Here is a 17,167-nt window from a genome sequence, read left to right on the forward strand (position 1 = left end):
TGTGTGATTTTGTTTACCTAAAGTTCAAATTATTAAATCAATGAAAGCTTCTCGTCCTATAGTTCTGAAATCCCACCCATGACCTTTTAAGAAATGAAGTTGTGACCAAATACTGCAGCAGTCGGTCACTCAAATTGGCTGCCGTCACTTGTGTCGTGTCGAGCAGGATTGTAAGCAGCAGCTGTCCGTTGAGCGGCCGGTGGGAGCAGTTACCGCAGACAGGGACTCTAATTGTACGGTGCAGGGCTTGTATGTTGAATTAAGAGGCAAAATAATAAGGTTGTGTAGGTTGAGGGGATACCAAGCACCCCAGGGAAGACGGCAAAATGACAGCGATTGAAACGCAAGTTCAATACCACAGTTCTTACATGATGACTGCAACTGAGGAATACATGAACCAAGCGGATGACTGGGATAGAGACCTGCTCCTGGACCCGGCCTGGGAGAAGCAGCAGCGGAAGGTAAAACTGATGAATGTCTTTCATGCCCTTTGTATACGCTTCTTCAAAGGGTTTTACCTAAACGTGTGTGTTACTTAAAGTCAGATAAAACTCCATAAATTAGGATACATTAAAAAAAAAAAAAAGTATTCTTAAAGATAGTCCGTGCTTGATCTTTAATAACGTTGTATTATCTGGAACCTTAATGAAAAGTAGACTGCTTTGGGCTCACTTTTAGAATATCTTTTAAGATAGATCCAAAGCAACAAAATATTTTCTACGCATAATGTATAATCATATATCCAGTACTTGTACAATTTAGTTTTACAGACTTAATTCAGTCTAGCACCATATTAACTTGTGACAGGAATGGAAACGAGGCTCTGAGGAATAGGGACACAGCCCTTTCAATTGGTAGCGCTGTTGTTTCCAGAACTCTAGAAAATACAAGTTGTGAATTTGGTGGCTGGCTTTAATGGCTAGAGAGTACAAACCAGCTTATGAACTACATACAACTCAGAAAATCCCAGGTTAAGTGAATATTAATGTGACCCTGTCAAATTAATTTAGTGAATTACTTGGTTCGAAAGTAAATACTCTAGATTAGAATGGGAATGGTAAACATAATAACAAGAAACACATTTTCAGAAATAGCTTACATTCTAGATGTATATAAGCTTACAAAAAATGTAAAAAGAAAACAGGTAGGCACATAGTGATTCTTCACTTTGCTTAAAGCTGCCAAGAATGTAGAGCGGGTTGGACTGCCAAATCTGCTGTACAATGTGTTAGACATAACTACACTGAAGTGGCAGGAGCAGGTGATGGTCAATAAATGAAGCAACTGTGTGCGTGTGTGTGTGTAAGAGAGAGAATGGAGGAAGTGGTGAAGCAGCACTTTGAATCTCTGAGCCACAAATAGAGTTGAGAACTAAAAATATTGAACATTCTCCAGACCTGTCCTGTCCCCTTAACCTGTTAATCCAGACACTTTGATCATCATCATCTCTTGACTCCTGTTAAATTACTGGTAATACATTATGAGAGGTGTTTATTAATAAGCATGTATTTGACATGATGCCACAGCAGATCATTTACATCACTTTGGGCACAAACCTGAGTCCACTCACAATTAGGTGTGCGAGTTATACTTTGGTAGGTTAGCCTAGGCTCAGCCCATAGTAATTAAATGTATAGTGGTATGACAACAGTTTAATAGCTTACATAAAACTGTTTTTATTTTATTTTTATAAAGCAATCAATAATACATAAAATTGAAGCCCAGCAACCATTTCTTGATTTTTGAGAGAGAAAATGTGTAATTATTAATGTTCACCATAGGGTGAGTAAAATGTGAAAGTACCTTTATTTTTGTCATACATTAATGTTATAATGTGTATTTTTAAAGCTTGTTGGGGAAGCTACTTAAAGTAATTCACTATAAATTACTAATTGTAATCAAATTACTGACTTTACTGATTACTTCATTGAAAATGAATCATACTACTAATAACTTTTAAGTTGTGAGTTAAAATTCACAGAGAAGCTTTTGTTTTTTCACTTAAGACAGTCAAAATAATGTCTATAGTTCCTCTTTGTTCATTGACTCGTTTTTAGGGGCACATGCCCTTCAGCTGTCAAAAGAACCACAGTATCCTTCTTTTTTTATTACTTTGTTCATTTGCCATTTGTTATTCACTCCCAGGACCCAAAGATTTATTCAATGGAGAAATTGCATCCAGTTGTGATAATGGGCATCTGTATACTATTGTAAGGGAAGCCTGCAATGTGGATCCAAGAGTTTTATGATAAAGACAAGAGAAGTTCTGATACTCATGGGATATTTATGTTTAATGGTATCATTATTGAATAATTCAGTTTATTTTAACATTTCCCAGCCACCACACCTCACAGAGGTCCCTTTCTACACTCCCTGCCTGTAAAGACATCACTCTGATACATGGTGAATATACACCAGACTTCATCCAATTACCTCCATGAGCTACATGCTAAATCTTGCTGTCTCTAACAGGTCAGCTTACTTCATGGTGACTGTTCTTGTGGTATTTTATAAACCTTTACGCTAAAAGAACATGCACTTGAGTTTGTATGAGATTTACTTGTAAAATGCAATAGCTTTTACTCCTTTTGCATTTTTGCGGAAATGTACAAATATAGTTGTATGTAAACTCCTAGTCAACTGGTAATTTTATCAAAAGATAATTTCTCAAAATTTCCCTTTAAACCAAATGTCAATCAATGGTTTGAACAAGACATTTTGATCTCATGAAATGCACACAAAAGCATGACATCAATAACTAAAAATCAAACAAATTTAATGGGATGACATGCGTATGTCATCCTTAAAAAAAAAAAAAAAAGCTGAGAAGACATTCTGGAAGGGAATCTATGCTTTCCTACAACCTGAAGGTAAAGGTTTCAGATAGGAGCATGCATTCTTCTGCCACACAGTAGGAGTGTGTAGAGAGAGGAAGGGGGTGGAAATTAGGGTTGAAGAAAGTCATGAGTACGATCAGATGGCAGTTGCTATTCCAGAAGAGGTGTCCTTGTAGGGGAGCTTCTATAAACTACCTAATGAAAGCATGGTGTGGGTGAGGGGTAGTGTGCTCTTGGTTCAATGGCCAGGTCTGGCAGGTAAGTTTATTTCAAGATAATGCTGGATTTGGCTTTCATGGAGCTTTAAATAAGAACAATAAAAAAAGAGGGCGGTCACCTTATGGCAAAACCTCTGAATTGAGGGGTTACGTCTAACTCAAGCAACCGATAACATACAGATAGACTAGATCTACGCATATGTGTATATTATAAGGTAATTTAATTACCTTAATTTGCTCTGTGTATCCACCATTTATTGCATTACAAAATGACTGCTAAATGATTGCTCATAAGTCAAACGCAATGCCATGCGTAGTTTATAGCTTTAAATGTCAGGCCTTCACATATTAAATATCATATTACAATCACAATCCTAGATTCAGCCCTTTCACCTGAATGTGCCATAACGAAAACCACCCTCCTCATTCTCACAGCCATATATACTAGCTCTGGGATAAAAATGTGGTTTTCATGAGTAATTATGATAATTTAATTGCATGGTATGTAGCAATAGAAGTCTAATCACCTTCACGTCTCTGGAAGTGAGGAGTCTAAAACAGGATGTTAGGTTTTTAAAATAAGGCAGGTGCTATAAATTGTCACTGTCTTTTTTGCCCATTTGTTCCACACAGCTTGTTTTTTTATTTTTATTTTTTTATATGAGACAGAGAATGTGAGCCTTTTAACCATTTGTCCTTAGTTCTGGCCAAAATGGAGGAGGCATCCATGTGTCCTGTCAGTGGCAATTCTACTGTTTGTTCAGGGTAGAAAAACAGCTTGTAAAGACACCCAGTGTCTTGCAGTTGAAAGACACTCAATTGCAGTTTTGTTATTTGTGGTGGTAATATTTGTTTCCTGCAGTCCAATATTCCTAGTAATGTTCATTAATATAATCTGCCCACTGTTAACAATATATGCTAATTCAATGAAGCTCATCTCACCTAAAACACTAGCTTGGACCTGAAAATAGTTTTTGGTTAATTTTTTCATGAAAATGTTCAAAGCTTTTGTTATTTTAGTAATGAGAGATCATTTGTCCCACAGTGCTTTTACATCACATCTTTTATGGACTTTTGGTGAATAGAATTAGCTTGTTAACAGTAGCAATACTAACCCTAAGGGTTAGGTTAGGTTAACCCTAACCTATCCCTTAATAATACCCACAGAAGTTACTTGACACACTTGAGAATGTGGTAAATGTCACCAAAGTTTTTAAGAAAGATTTACTTTGAAACTGATTAGCTTAATTGCATTTGGACTTAAGGTTTAAAAGAACTACATGCCATAAATTTAAGGTGGTGTCAACAAATACGTTATTACAAAATCACCTGTGTTGCTACACTAAATTCCTCATGATACAGTATAAGAGGATGTGCGATCCAGTGGATTGTGGTTGTGACTTTGCAGTCATCTGATTCTTGCTGTCACAAAAATGTTTTTGCCTTTTGGGTAAAATATTAGCAAATTTCTTATGCGTTTTTATGTGCATGTCAATATGTTTCAAATGAATCAAATTATGTTTTTTTTTTTGTTGTTGTTGTTTTTAATTATTGTACAAAAGCCACAAATGGAGTTTAGCATGCATAGCTTAGCTAATTTTTTAAAGCCTCCTTTACTCCCCCTCTCCATCTCTTCTCATTTTAAGGGTCAGTATGTAGTGATTGTTATTATTAAAATAATTATTAAAACACAATAAACAGATAATGTCAGTTCTCTTAGTTGTATTTACTGTGGTCTGTGCTCTGGCCCATCAACTTAAAAAAACATACAATAGTTGATATCTGCATGATCACAAATCATTGCCACTTTCAATGATGCAATACTGAAAAAATAAAATGTTATATATATATATATATATATATTTTTTTTTTTTTTTTTGCTGAGATGCCCAGATAACAGATCAGTGTATTACTGCTGCAAGGGTAACTGCCTTTGGCTGTTACAAGCTCCCATGAACTCTGAACTCTGTGTGTGCTTGCATGGACTCCTCTTTAAACAATGCCTTGTCATGATAGCTGAAGAGGTTGCTGCCAGCTGATTCATTAATGCAAGGCAGCATGCCACCTGGGTTGATAATCATCACTAGATGTCTTCCAATGTCAATGGCAGCTTCACTCACAAAGCTGTAGACAAGCAGAGCATCTCTTTCTCCTTGATCCACTTTCTGTCTTAGGAAATCTTTCTGTCATAGCACTATGGAGTACAGCTGAGGTCTATCAGATAATATTGCAGAGTGGCTTTGCATGGATGACAGGAATGGTTGATGAGATGATGTAACAGCAGTGTCGTTGGAATGCAAGTCTAAAATGGAGCCTCAGTGACAGGGAACTTCTTTGCTGTAGTCATCATGCTTGAAGATGTTTTATCTGAACTGATGTTAGAACCAGAAGAGCAAAATTCAGTATGAAGAATTCAGTTCACATATTCTACATCACTGTAAAAAGTTCAATTTTGACTGCTCAAAACTCATGCGCTATGCCATTCAACCTTTTTGGCTCTTATTTAAAATAACCCAGATTCAGGTTTACTGATTTCATTTATTATTGGAAGTTTAATGAGGGTTTTTTAAAATAAGTGACCCAACACTTTGAAGCATTTTCTCTTGCTGTAGTGTTTTGAGTGTCTGTTCCAGGAATGTTGTGCTCTCAGCTGTCTGCTGGCGTCTCATGGCTCCCTGATATAGCCACCTTTACTCCCCCTCCCATGGGACACAGGCTAATTTTAGTGATCTTTGGCAGAGAGAGGTGATTTGAAGTGTGGCCACCTGCTGCAAAAGGGTCTCCTCTTCCAGCCTTACATCAAATTACGTTGGGCCTTGGCATTCTTCAGTCACCTCACTCTGTCTGTGCCATTCTAACTTACGTTAGGGCTCCCAGTGAGGCCTGTACAGTAAACGTTGCTTTTCAATCCAATGTGTAGTGCAGAGTCAGAAATTAACATTTTATTTATTTATTTACATTTGACAAATTTCATAGGCTAGACCTGATTATTGCATTATTTACAGTTACTTTTGAATTTGATGTTGATTTTATCAGAATGTTATAATTGTTCAGATTGATTCACACATTTTTAATTAAATGATTCAGTTGAAGTTTTTTTATATAAATGATTGGCATGCTATGTGTTTTTTATGGGTAGAAAAAATGACCTCACAAAAATCTTATTTTCCTTTTCTGTGAAGCTCTTGTCTTTCACTTATTGAAAATAAATGAAACATTTTTTATAAAAAGCACATTCTGCTTACTCTCATGGGACAGACTCCTCACAATATGCTTTCTTTGTTCTTAGACCTTCACTGCCTGGTGCAACTCTCACCTGCGGAAGGCAGGGACACAGATCGAGAACATTGAGGAGGACTTTAGGAATGGACTCAAACTCATGCTGCTGCTAGAGGTTATCTCAGGTAAGCATCTCTTTTGCTCAGGAGTTGGAACTATGTGTCGACTAGTATGCTCAGAACATCAGATGTCAGTATTCAGTTCCTGTTCATGTAGCTCAATTAGCAGTAATGCCAAGGTCATGGGTTTGATCCACAGAGAAGGCATAAACTGATAAAATGGATACCTTGAAAGCACTGCAAGTTGCTTTGGACAAAAAATATCTGCCAAATGGAAAAATGTAACATAAAGATCCCATGAAATGGCTTGAAGCTTGGGCTGGGACATTTCTAAAGGGCTCACCCCCCCACCCCCCACCCTTTTTTTAAATAGCAAATAGCCTTTAGTTTACATCCCAGCCACGGACCTTGTGCTAGTTGGTTGCAGGTTGTATTAGGGGAGGGACATTCTAATTCTTGAGAGCATTTGATTGGACAGAAATCTGTTTAGTGCAGGATGAGTCGTCAATATATTTGGTCTGTTTCCCCCTGAAAAGATTGTCTGTAAACTTGAAGTACGTATATATGTTAAAAAGTTGATTTGTTTCAACCTTTAGGAGTAAACCTGCATATAGATGGTTTTAAAGCTATTAGACATAGACTAAAAGCCACAAAACTCATGAATAACAACAACTAACAAATACATTTGAAACCATCTGGACATTATAGAAAATATGTACCAACATGCAAGCTTTCTTGTTTCTAAATGTAGCCAATGTAAAAAATGTAGTAATTGTATTACTTTCCTCATTAACTGTGTCATGTGAAGTAAATAAGTATTTCTTTATTAGTCCAAACTAATTGTCCAATGCTGATTGATATTAAAGGTGCACTCTGTAATTTTTTACTTACTAAAAAAGTTTTACTCTTAAAGAAATAAATAAATGTATGTATGTATATGTGTGTATATATATATAAAATAATGAGCACTCACATCAGTAACCTTATAAAAGCTGTTTCCTTCTACATTGAGAGGGCCCGCTCATGGGGGCTGCCATGTTGGATCACATGACCAGTCCAACACTACTCACTTAATCACAGTAACTAAGCTGTTATTGGACAATTTTCATTCTTTGATTAAAATAATTGTAGCTGACAATGAATAGTGAATTTCTACAATGGCATCTGTCACTGAAAACTAATCATTTTGAATGATGACGTATCCACACCGCTAGTCAAAAAAGTTACAGAGTGCAACTTTAACTGCTTGGTATAAGAACAGCATTAACTGGCACAATAAATAATAAAAAGTAAATATGCAGGTCGATAACATTTTTTTTTTTATGTTCTGAAATCAGGCGAGAGGCTCCCTAAGCCAGACAAAGGCAAAATGCGTTTCCACAAGATCGCCAACGTAAACAAGGCCCTGGACTTCATCAGCAGCAAGGGAGTCAAGCTGGTCTCCATCGGAGCTGAGGGTAAGGCCTGTCCTCCCTTCCATCCTCTGTTTCTCTGACATAATCAACTTAAGCCACTCTTATTATTGTACTTTCACAAAAACATCGGAATGCCACTCTCTTCTGTCACATGGTGCTCTGTTTTGTCTGATTGCTCTTTGCTCCGTTGCAGAGATTGTGGATGGCAATACGAAAATGACCCTTGGTATGATCTGGACCATCATCCTGCGTTTTGCAATCCAGGATATTTCAGTGGAGGGTGAGGAACTCAAACATTTTAAATATTAACAGCACTACCTCTGCAGTCTTGTGTTTATTTTTAAGATGCTCGGCATCAGTCGATCATTACTGTGTACTGAGTGAAAATGACATCTACTGACCTGTTCCTCACAGAGACCTCTGCTAAGGAGGGCTTACTGCTGTGGTGTCAGAGGAAGACTGCCCCCTACAGGAATGTGAACGTGCAGAACTTCCACATCAGGTGAATTCTGCTTACCTCATGCTGACAATGGGAAAGTGTAGCACGTGTGCTAAATTTCACCTCTTTTACTCTATTCAACTGATCATCATAGCTCTTGTCCTTGTGTTAGCACGCACATGCGTACATTATATCTGTTAATTTCACATTACACAACATGCTTCTAAACTCACACATAGAGCCTCTGCACAACTCTCATCTTTTTGTTAATCATTCCAACAATTCGTTTCTTGTTCTCTACCTGTGTTCTTCCCTTGCTTGTGGTCTGTGTCTTAGTTGGAAGGATGGCCTGGCTCTCTGTGCCCTCATCCACAGACACAGACCTGACCTCATCGACTACTCCAAACTGCGCAAGGTGCCATCACCCCCTTCCAATCTTCCTGAATCTCTGCATGCCCTTTTGTTCATTTCACTATCTGTCCATTAACTAACTCTATCTACTTAATGTCAATAAAACCTAACACTGTAGCTGTCATCACTTGTTGGTTGCTGATAAACATGGTCTCTTTTGCTCTGAATGCCCTGTTTATTTCTTTTGAAAGGAGAGAGCTGGAATAACACATCCCTTTTTTTCTTATCAAGAGTGGAGAAAAAGGTGTTGATGGTTTGTCTGTTTAATTTGCTTGTATAACGGAAGAAATCAATAAGAGTTTTTGATAATATCTTATTCTTCATAAATTAAAACAAGTCATAATAGTGTTTTAATTTTATCCTTTAAAATCCAGATTATTACCAAGGCACTAACAAAAAAGTAGTTTTTTTTTATTTATTTTTTTACATATACTGCGGTAATACTATGTTATTTTTTAAATTTACCAATGCAACTACGTAGACACCATGTTACATGAAAATGGTTATCATCCAGTACCATGGTAAATATCAAAGTATTACCATCTGATACCACCACAGTATTTTTGTAAGGTTGTTTCATTTATTTAAAACTCAGCTACATGACCTGGTGCCTGTGAAATGTTGTCCAGTCTTTGTGATGTCACTAATGTTCTGTAGTGTATAAAACAGCATGTCACACCTAAAGATTCTGGTTATGAAGTTGGTTATGAAGTGTATGAGTAAAACTGTGCTTTGATGAAAGTTTACAACCTTTTTTTTTTTTACTTATCTTTGTAGCAACAATAACTTTCTTCTTTGTTCAAATGAGTTTCTGTAACAATGTAGCTATGTCTGCCCTTGCAGGATGACCCCATTGGCAACCTCAACACTGCTTTTGAAGTAGCAGAGAAGTATCTTGACATCCCTAAAATGCTTGATGCAGAAGGTAAGTCTCAGTGCTGGACAATGTGGTGATGTGATTTCATGTTTGAAAATGGTAAATATAAAGAGTTCAGACCAAAAGCATTATTGCACTACAAAAATATTTGGTAAAATCTGGAACGCAGATTTTTTTTAATTTTTATTTTTTTACTTGACTTGGTGTCTAAAACATTTGCTGCTCCTGTGGTACTCCCTTACTTACATTTAAGAAAGTTTGATATATACTGTATATACATATATTTTGCTGAGGTAATTCACTCAATTGCTTCTCCCTCTGTTCTTTGTGGCAGAAAAGATGCCAATAGGAAAGCTTAACGGCATTAGCAACAGTAACTAAGGGAAGCGCTGCATCTTCAATCTCTCTCTCTCTCTCTCTCTCTCTCTTAAAGGAATAGTTCATCCAAAAATGAAAAGTCTCTCATCATTTACTCACCATCATGCCATCCCAGATGTGTATGATTTTCTACTGCTGAATACAATCGAAGATTTTTATTTTATTTTTTATTTCTCAGCTCTTTAGGTCCATACAATGTATGTGAATGGGTGCCAACATTTTGAAGCTCCAAAATCCACATAAGAGCAAAATAAAAGTACTCCAGACAACTCTGGCAGTTAAATCCATATATTCTGAAGCAATTTGATAGGTGTGGGTGAGAAACAGATCAATATTTCAGTCTTTTGTTTTTACAATAAATTCTCCTCCCTGCTCAGTCAATTTCCACTTTATTTTCACTCTCTCATTCTCCTTCTGTTTTTGGTGATTCACATTCTTCTAGCATATCACCTCCTAATGGGCAGGGAGGAGAATTTATGACAAAAAAAATGACTGAAATATTGATCTGTTTCTCACCCACACCATCATATCATGTCTGAACACATGGATTTAACCACTGGAGTCTTTGTGGATTTTGGAGTTTCAAAATTTTGGCACCAAATAACTTCCATTGTGAGGACATACAGAGCTGAAATATTCTTCTAAATATCTTAATTTGTGTTCTGCAGAAGAAAGTAAGTCATACACATCTGGGATGGCATGAGGGTGAGTAAATCATGAGAGAATTTTCATTTTGGGGTGAACTAAACCTTTGTGCCATCTCTCTTACATTGTCCACCCCCATTCAGAGCCCTGCAGCTTCTTGATGGTCTCTTTAAAAAGCGTTAGCATGTCAACAAGGTATTTTGTTTTAAGAGGTTTTTGCAGTATTTTAGTGCGTGTTTATGATGCAGGATCCAATAAACCTCTGAACCTCCAATGAAAAGCAGAATATGTTTGGTGTGCATCATCCTCACACAGCTGTGCAAAGAGACTAGTTGGTAGAGCAACATTTCTTGAAGTTTTGCTACAGTTACCAGGATGTCAAGGTCTTTGGACAGTTTATGTTGAGATTTTGCTCCTTTGCGTCCTTTCGTTAGATAAGGATGGTGACATGCTGTCTTACTGCCTGGTATTGCACATTTTACTGATCTTTGACAGCTTCAAAGCAAATGAGCTTCCGCGCCCCCCACTGTGAACTCTGGCGCCCCCTCTAAGGGTGTGGACCCCAGGTTGGGAACCACTCTAGTGCATGTTTACACAGAAAAACTGTCAAAAAACAGTGCAGACGCAAAACGCATTCGATGTGAACGGCCCAATATACTGTCATGGATTATTTATTGGTCATGTTTTTTTTCATGTCAGATATTGTGAACACTCCAAAACCCGATGAAAAGGCTATCATGACCTATGTGTCCTGCTTCTACCATGCCTTCGCTGGAGCAGAACAGGTAAGGGAAATCTTCTGGATTTGATCACCTGTATAAGAAGGAGGGTCTCTCCTTTTAGAATGTAATTGGCCCACCTTGTTTCCCCTTTGTAATCAGTCACACTGTCCTCCAGGCTGAGACAGCAGCTAACAGGATCTGCAAAGTGCTGGCAGTAAACCAGGAGAACGAGAAGCTGATGGAAGAATATGAGAAACTAGCCAGTGAGGTGAAAACACTCAGTCTAATTCTTTATTATTTGACCATCATTTTTATAATTGATTAGTTTGGACCATCAAGGTACATATGCTTCCTTTTTATCTGCTCCTTAGCTTCTGCTGTGGATCCAAAGGACCATCCCCTGGCTGGAGAACCGCGTGGCTGAGCAGACCATGCATGCCATGCAGCAAAAGCTTGAGGATTTCAGGGACTACCGTCGTGTGCATAAGCCACCCAAGGTTCAGGAGAAGTGCCAGCTGGAGATCAACTTCAACACCCTACAGACCAAGCTGAGGCTTAGCAACAGACCTGCCTTCATGCCCTCTGAGGGCAAAATGGTTTCAGTATGTGTTACTCTATTTCTCCTCCCACGTATGAATGCAAAAAAAGCTAAATTGAAGGATGGAAGTTCTAGCTTGTGCAGTAACATTTGTGTTAACAATAAATGAGTCCTCAAATTCCAACTGACCTCCCCTCCTGTAGGACATTGCCAATGCTTGGAAGGGTCTGGAACAGGTTGAGAAAGGCTATGAGGAATGGCTGCTCACAGAGATTCGTCGTCTGGAGAGACTGGACCACCTGGCTGAGAAGTTTAAGCAGAAGTCTTCCCTGCACGAATCATGGACCTCAGGTATTAAGCAGAACTTCACTGATCTCACAGACCGCGTTTACATCTGGTATTATGATGCGTTTCAGGTGATCCGATCGGGAACAGGGTCCAAAATTTTGTGATCGGATCACTTGAACCACATACGGACGTTGTGACCACATCGCATTTGATGTGTAAACACCAATCTGTCCTGAAGCATACCAGACAGCAGAGAATCACCATTTACTCACCTGTCAATCGACCGCTGTGCTAAAACGAGAGTGATCATATGGGAAATTGATGTCTTGGCTCTGAATGTTAATGTATCCTGCAATCGACCCAATTCATTTTTAAATCCAAGTGTGTTAAGAAACTAGTCTGAGAGGAAAACTGCATGTAACATATTTCATCTGGTTTGTAATGCTCTCCACAGGAAAGGAGGTGCTGCTGTCTCAGAAGGACTATGAGTCGGCCTCTCTGATGGAGATCCGTGCTTTGATGAGGAAACATGAGGCCTTTGAAAGTGATCTGGCTGCTCACCAGGACAGAGTCGAGCAGATTGCTGCCATTGCACAGGAACTCAAGTAAGAGAGATACACCTCAACCCCACTTAAATGTAAGTTTTCTTACAGAGAACTGTAACCGGCATGTAAGTTTAATGATGATGATGTTCTGTTCTTTAGTGAACTGGATTATTATGATGCTGCCACCATCAATGCCCGTTGCCAAGGCATCTGTGACCAGTGGGACAACCTGGGCACCCTGACCCAGAAAAGGAGAGAATCACTGGAGGTACATATTTGATTGAGTGTTATGGTGTACGCCCATCCTCCCTAATTGTATAAACCTGCAATTGAAATGAGATAGAAGTCAAACCAAAGTAAACACAAAATGGTCCCCTAACGTTAGTGTATCGTTCCCCTATTTTTATATTTGGGAACCAATTCTAATGTTCTAGGAACTTACATTTTAGGTTTTATTTTTATAGCCATAATCTAATGTTTCCAGAATGTTACAGGGAGGTTTTTGTACGACAACCTAATAAGAACTTATACTGAATGTTATCTAATGTAATTTTTAGGATTTATTTTTTATTACCATAAACTAACCTCACAGAATGTTGCAGGGAGTTTTTTGTTTTTTGACAACCTAATAAAACATATACACAGTGTTTTCTAATGTTACATTTAATTTTGCATAATTAAAATGAAAGTAATCAACCAAATGTAGATTCTCCATCCAGAAGCATTAACCAAGCAAACACAGAATGTTCTCCTAATGTTACTTTGTTTCCTATTTGTTTGTTTTTAACCAATTTCTAATGTTCCAGGAATGTTCTTTATAGGTTTTAAGTTTTATAACCATAAACTAACATTCACAGAATGTTGTAGGGGTGTTTTGTGCGAATTCCTAAAAAGAACATATACAGAACAAAATCTAATAGTTATTTTTACATTTCATTTTGCAGAACCATATTTTTAATTTATGTTATCACTAATTTTCATCATCATTTTGTTACTTTTCATTATATTTTTCTTCCTTTTCATTAATTTTGCAGAGAGACCCAAGACAACAATGACAACATTAGTGCAGTACAGCATTTAATTACATTTAGAAATGAAGATCAATCGTATCAAGACAAGACTCTTTTGCAAACTTAGGCAATAATAAGCAGAAGGAATAAAGCGTAGTCTTCATAGTAGATTGAGGATGTGGGCTTACCGTAATTTCTGACTTTGTTTTGCCGCAGCGTGTGGAGAAGCTTTGGGAGACAATTGACCAGTTATACCTTGAATTTGCCAAAAGGGCAGCACCTTTCAACAACTGGATGGATGGAGCTATGGAAGATCTGCAAGACATGTTCATTGTACACAGCATTGAGGAAATCCAGGTGAAAGACAAACACTGAATGCTTTTTTTTTTTTTTTTTTTTTTTACAAAAAATTACATTGTGTAACAGAGCTTCTGTCTTCATTCTGTTATTGGAGTAGAGCATTGGTAGAACATGGTTTGTGGTGTAGTTCTCTTAGAACTCTTTTATCCTCAGTCATTTTTTTGGCTTTACATCATCCATTTACTTCTTAAATCACTCTTTCTTTGCTGTTGTCAACTTCTACCATCAGAGTTTGATCACAGCCCACGATCAGTTCAAGGCCACCCTGCCAGAAGCCGATAAGGAGCGCATGGCCATCATGGGCATTCATAACGAGATCCTGAAGATTGCTCAGACATACGGGATCAAGGTGTTGGGCGAGAACCCCTATACTGTCCTCTCCCCTCAGGATATTAGTAACAAATGGGAAGCTGTGAGTACTTCACAATCATTTCAGCGTGAAAACAATTACATTTGCAATTAATATGGTAAAATTAACAGTTTTTGATGCTGCATAAACAGACCAATATTTCCACAAGTATATAATCAGAAAGCAAATAATGGCATAATGTTATAGCTTCTCCACTGAGGAATGTGCTTCCTTCCCAAAAACAGGTGAAGCAATTGGTCCCAATGCGTGACCAGATGTTGCAGGAGGAAGTGGCCAGGCAGCAATCCAATGAGAGACTGAGGCGCCAGTTCGCTGCTCAGGCCAACATCATTGGACCCTGGATTCAGACCAAGATGGAGGTGTCTTACCATGCACCTGACTTCATAACATCAAGATCACTTCATTTGAAATGGCTAACTATTACATCATATTAAAAAAAATTGACATATCTGTGATAATATTCCTCAATTCTGTAATGTCAACAGGAGATAAGCCATGTGTCAATCGACATTTCTGGTTCCCTAGAAGAACAGATGAACAATCTGAAGACATATGAACAGAACATCATTAATTACAAATCTAACATTGACAAACTGGAGGGAGACCACCAGCTCAGCCAGGAGGGACTTATCTTTGACAACAAGCACACAAACTACACCATGGAGGTAAGAACACCTGCAATTCCGAACTAATTGATCAGAAACTTTGTGTTCACCGCAAACCTGTTTTTTTCCTTTCTTTGAAGTTTCACTTTAATATCTCAATATGTGTCATTAGGGATTTGCTGTAAGAGGTCCATGTCCATCTGGTTTTTTATTTTTATCCCTGCGGAAAAGCCATACTTTCAAAAGCAGGAGGTGCAACACTCACTCTATAGGCAAAATTAGAACTACAACTAAAAATACACACTGTTTCGCCAACCTCAGGGCCTTCATCAGACATCAAGAAGAAACTGAACAAAAAACATTTAAAAAAACTTCCGCAGTTACGAACAGTTGTATCCCTCTAATTGAAGGAGTGGCTTTGAAATAGCTGAATAATCCTTTCTGCCGCTCCATCTAGTAACCAACAAAAACAAAGTCATTAGTACGAAAAAACAAACGTATACAAAGTCTTAAGTACCAAAAAAAAGAAAATCAACAAAATATACCAATTTCTTGAGTCATCTTCTTGGAAACAGTGTATCCAAGTATATTATCCAAAAGGTTTCCCTAGATTTATGATGTATATCTATCCAGATTCCTATTTCTTATTTATGTCTGTTTTAGCACATTCGTGTGGGCTGGGAGCAGCTTCTCACCACTATCGCCCGCACTATCAATGAGGTTGAGAACCAGATCCTGACCCGCGATGCAAAGGGCATCAGCCAAGAGCAGCTGAACGAGTTCAGAGCCTCATTCAACCACTTCGACAGGGTGCGCAATACATGGGGGCCTTTTCGCTTTCTTCATCAAATAATCAGTTTCAAATAAAAGCTATTGTATATTCAAAATGGTTTAAAATAGGCCATTTGAAAACACCTTCCATTTCTTATATTTGCAGAAGAGGAATGGCATGATGGATCCTGATGACTTCCGTGCTTGTCTGATCTCTATGGGATATGATTTGGTGAGTGCAGTCACTCCTGATGCTTTATCAATGCGTTTGATTGTCTTTGATTTCTTTGTCGTTTTACGATAACCCAGAAACTCCTCACAAACTCAATGTTTGGAATTAAGACCTTTTAAAATTCCATTCTTCTCTTAGGGTGAGGTTGAATTTGCCCGTATTATGACCCTGGTGGACGCCAACAACACAGGAGTGGTCACCTTCCAGGCCTTTATTGACTTCATGACCAGGGAGACAGCCGAGACAGACACCGCTGAACAGGTCATGGCTTCCTTCAAGATCCTGGCCTCTGACAAGGTGAAAGCAACCTCCAACATCTGACGAAAAGTCCAAACTGTAGCTCTGAACATTCCAAACATAAAAGAGCCAACAGAAGAGCTTACATGCTTTAGGAGAATCCTCTAAATATTGCTCCAGTTGTTTAAGTGCCCATTTTCAAACATTAAATATTCTAATCTGACCTCTTGCTGTGTTTTGCAGGCATACATTACAGTGGAGGAGCTGAGGAGGGAGCTGCCCCCAGAACAGGCCGAATACTGTATCAGCCGCATGACCAAGTACATGGGCAGTGATGGTGCTCCGGGTGCCCTTGACTACATCTCCTTCTCCAGTGCCCTGTATGGAGAGAGCGACTTGTAGAGCCCTTCTTGTCTTATCCAGCACCCACAACATCCCCACCTAACCCCCCACCCCCTCATGAAACCTTTAAACGTCTAACTCAAAGAACAACGTCTGACTTAATCAACGGCTTTGCTGCAGTGGTTTGGGCCTATGTATTCAGTCTCGTGTGGTCACCAGTCAATAATCAGTTTTGAGTGAATACACCCATCAGTTGCTGTCTGGTCCTTGTCAGTGATCCATCCTCTATGTTGTGGGAAGTTGTCTCACAAGCCAAAAGGGACTGAAGAGTCAAAGAACCTCATGACACAAAATCATTCTTCACAATGGTGCTGTTAATGAGAGACATTTGCTCTCCCCTTCATACAAAAGGCTTATGTTTTGGAGGAAGAAAAAATAAATTATCCTAAAGAATAACCTTGTTGTTTTGACCGTTTATATTTGTGTGTGATTGTGTGAAAGGTACATAGAAATATACATTTTCAGAAATTTCCTTTACTTTTTCCATTTAAGTATATATACTGTATACTTTTTGGGGCCACTACATACC

At 38.3% G+C, this 17,167-nt stretch overlaps 1 protein-coding gene across 1 annotated transcript; it reads left to right on the forward strand.

The window, feature by feature from the left end:
- Positions 1 to 134: 134 nt before the first annotated feature.
- Positions 135 to 17,034, forward strand: LOC127430719 (alpha-actinin-3-like). The gene is made up of 21 exons (XM_051680712.1): positions 135 to 461; positions 6,345 to 6,459; positions 7,731 to 7,850; positions 8,002 to 8,088; positions 8,223 to 8,310; positions 8,584 to 8,662; positions 9,502 to 9,583; positions 11,258 to 11,343; positions 11,456 to 11,548; positions 11,652 to 11,882; positions 12,022 to 12,169; positions 12,561 to 12,711; positions 12,811 to 12,919; positions 13,878 to 14,018; positions 14,251 to 14,433; positions 14,616 to 14,750; positions 14,877 to 15,056; positions 15,660 to 15,806; positions 15,934 to 15,999; positions 16,138 to 16,296; positions 16,480 to 17,034. Exons 1-21 carry the CDS (start codon positions 327 to 329, stop codon positions 16,636 to 16,638), a joined length of 2,694 nt encoding a protein of 897 aa, XP_051536672.1. The 5' UTR covers positions 135 to 326; the 3' UTR covers positions 16,639 to 17,034.
- Positions 17,035 to 17,167: the final 133 nt, after the last annotated feature.

This window comes from Myxocyprinus asiaticus, chromosome 40, assembly GCF_019703515.2.
Source record: "Myxocyprinus asiaticus isolate MX2 ecotype Aquarium Trade chromosome 40, UBuf_Myxa_2, whole genome shotgun sequence".
NCBI lineage: Eukaryota > Metazoa > Chordata > Actinopteri > Cypriniformes > Catostomidae > Myxocyprinus > Myxocyprinus asiaticus.